The 2,325-nt window shown below is 41.3% G+C and overlaps 1 protein-coding gene across 1 annotated transcript in view; it reads left to right on the top strand.

Moving 5' to 3' along the window:
- The window catches only part of LOC104513085 (PH-interacting protein-like), a gene marked incomplete at its 3' end in the record, with an annotated part of 47,636 nt that extends 45,385 nt beyond the window's left edge, over positions 1 to 2,251 (top strand). The window contains 1 exon segment of the mRNA XM_010156314.1: positions 2,088 to 2,251. Within this exon segment, the coding sequence (XP_010154616.1) occupies positions 2,088 to 2,251 (164 nt within the window).
- Positions 2,252 to 2,325: the final 74 nt, after the last annotated feature.

Raw genomic sequence — 2,325 nt, 5'->3', positions numbered from 1 at the left:
GAAAGAGCCATAGAAATATGAATGTGGGTACAGTAATGGAATTTAACTGATACTTCGGGGAAGAAACTAGATTTTCAAAAGACACACAGAGCACCAAACTCCTCCACTTCGGAGGGTGCCCCAAACTGAAATTTCTGGGTATAGAGAGTAGAGGATAATGACATTATATGCTGATCACCAGTGTGCAGGGAGATTGTACTGAAGCACTTGGCTTTTCTGGGAAACAGAACAGTTTACATAAAGCATGAGCCTACAGAGCCATTCTCACGGAGCTGCTGCTGACTGACATGCCCTGCCAGTGATAGTTGTTGATGTTTTCTCTCAGATTGACTTGTAGATGCAATCTCTCTTAGCAGTGAAAGTTCTAAATGTATAAATGTTCAAGGCTTCTGTGTAGCTTTTCTTCTGCTAATATGCTTTAGGTGTTAGACTGATCCTATTATGTTTGGCTTTTATGTTTTTGCTTTTATGTTTGGCTGTTCCAAATAGCAGATTAATCATCAGGACTTCATTGTCTTACAACGCAGGGACAAATTCCTCAGTAGGTCGCAGGCAAGGAGGACTGATGGGTGATGGATCTGTCATCGGTCAGTAATAGACACAACCAACCCCACTCACCGTGTGGGCTGCCTAAGAATCAGTCTCGTGTCTTCCCATTGCATCAGAGGGCCGGACTGGATTCTTTTGTGGCTTTTCTTTCTCTTCTTGATCTCCTCAAACCATGGTGGGAGAATGCTTGACATCACCGTAGCTCCGGTGTGGTTTCACAGATTCTTTGGCCATTTTTGTATTTTTTTGATGTTTCTTCCAAACAGACTGGGAGACTAGGAAACTCGTACCTCTTTTTTTTATTTTACTTGGAAGTAGAATTGGAAGGTTCTGATGTCAAGAATTTTAATATTCCAGAACCTGTGTATGTTCAGTGCATGCAGCTTGTAATTTTTTTACAAAATTTTTACTCTGACTTGTCATTCAGTGATATTTTACCATCTTACTTTACATCACTGATGCTTACTTGAAGAGTAAACCTAAACCTGTCAGCTTTTGTTTTCCCCTGACACGTTAGACATATATTTTTGTATAGTTTTTTTACATATTTTCTTATAAAATTGCTTTTGATGCCTTCCCCCACAATGCAGTCCAACATATCCTGTGTTCAGTTCTGGGCCCCTCACTGCAAGAAGGACACAGATGCTGGAGCGTGTCCAGAGAAGGGCAGCAAAGCTGGTGAAGGGTCTGGAGCACAAGTCCCGTGAGGAGCAGCTGAGGGAGCTGGGGGTGTTTAGCTTGGAGAAGAGGAGGCTCAGGGGAGACCTGATCCCTCTCTACAACTACCTGAAAGGAGGTTGCAGAGAGGTGGGGGTTGGTCTCTTCTCCGAAATGACAAGCAGTAGGATGAGAGGAAACAGCCTCAAGTGGTGCCAGGGGAGGTTTGGATTGGATATTAGGAAAAATTTCTTTAGTGAAAGGGTTATCCCTTAAGGTATCTAGACACTTCACCTTGGTGTTTTTGTTTCTAGAATTAATAGCAGCTGTGCTCAGGTAATTCATTGCGATCTGAACTGAGTTTGATTGGATCTGTCTTTAAATCATCCAAGGCTGGAGGAAAAGAGAAGAAAAATCTGCATCTACGTCATTCTAATACATTTATTGAACCTGTTACAATCAACTCACTGGTAGAGTCAGTTCATCCAGAAGAGGAATAGACTGATGTTCAAATATATAGGCTCTCAGGATGCAACTTAATACACAAGGAAATAAGATTTCTTGACCCTGGGTATGATACAGTAAAATTCCATTAAGGATCTCTCCCTGTGGTTTCTGCTGAAGCTAGGAAGGGATGCATTCTGGAAAGGCAGTTGGAAAGGTGGCTTTTGTAATTTTTCTTTTTCTGTGGGACGTTCAGTTGTAATACAGTTTTCCAAAACAAGAGAATAGTTAAAGCAAACCTATACATGGATTGGTGTAAATTTCCTGAAAACGTTTCCATTTTGATCAGTTTATTTTTGCATCTCTTGCTCAGTGATAAAGAAGTAAAATGGTGCTTTGGAAAAGTTAACGCTTGGTTGCTGGCTTTTGTCTTTTAGATCTACAGCATGAGTTTGCGCCTTTCTGCTTTCTTTGAGGAACACATAAGTTCCATTTTATCGGATTATAAATCTGCCCTACGCTTTCATAAAAGAAATACAATAAAGAAACGAAGGAAAAAAAGAAGCAGGAGCAGCTCTGTTTCTAGTAGCGTTGGATCCAGGTACGTTGACTGCTGTAGGGAGCTCATGAACTGCTGCCCAAGTTTGACCTACTGTGTTGGATTCAGCCAGGAAA

The sequence above is a fragment of the Eurypyga helias genome, unplaced genomic scaffold, assembly GCF_000690775.1.
Source record: "Eurypyga helias isolate BGI_N326 unplaced genomic scaffold, ASM69077v1 scaffold28277, whole genome shotgun sequence".
In the NCBI taxonomy this organism is placed as follows: Eukaryota; Metazoa; Chordata; class Aves; order Eurypygiformes; family Eurypygidae; genus Eurypyga; species Eurypyga helias.
The sequence above is the reverse complement of the archived record's forward strand: the minus strand, read 5'-3'. Positions and strand labels throughout refer to the sequence as shown.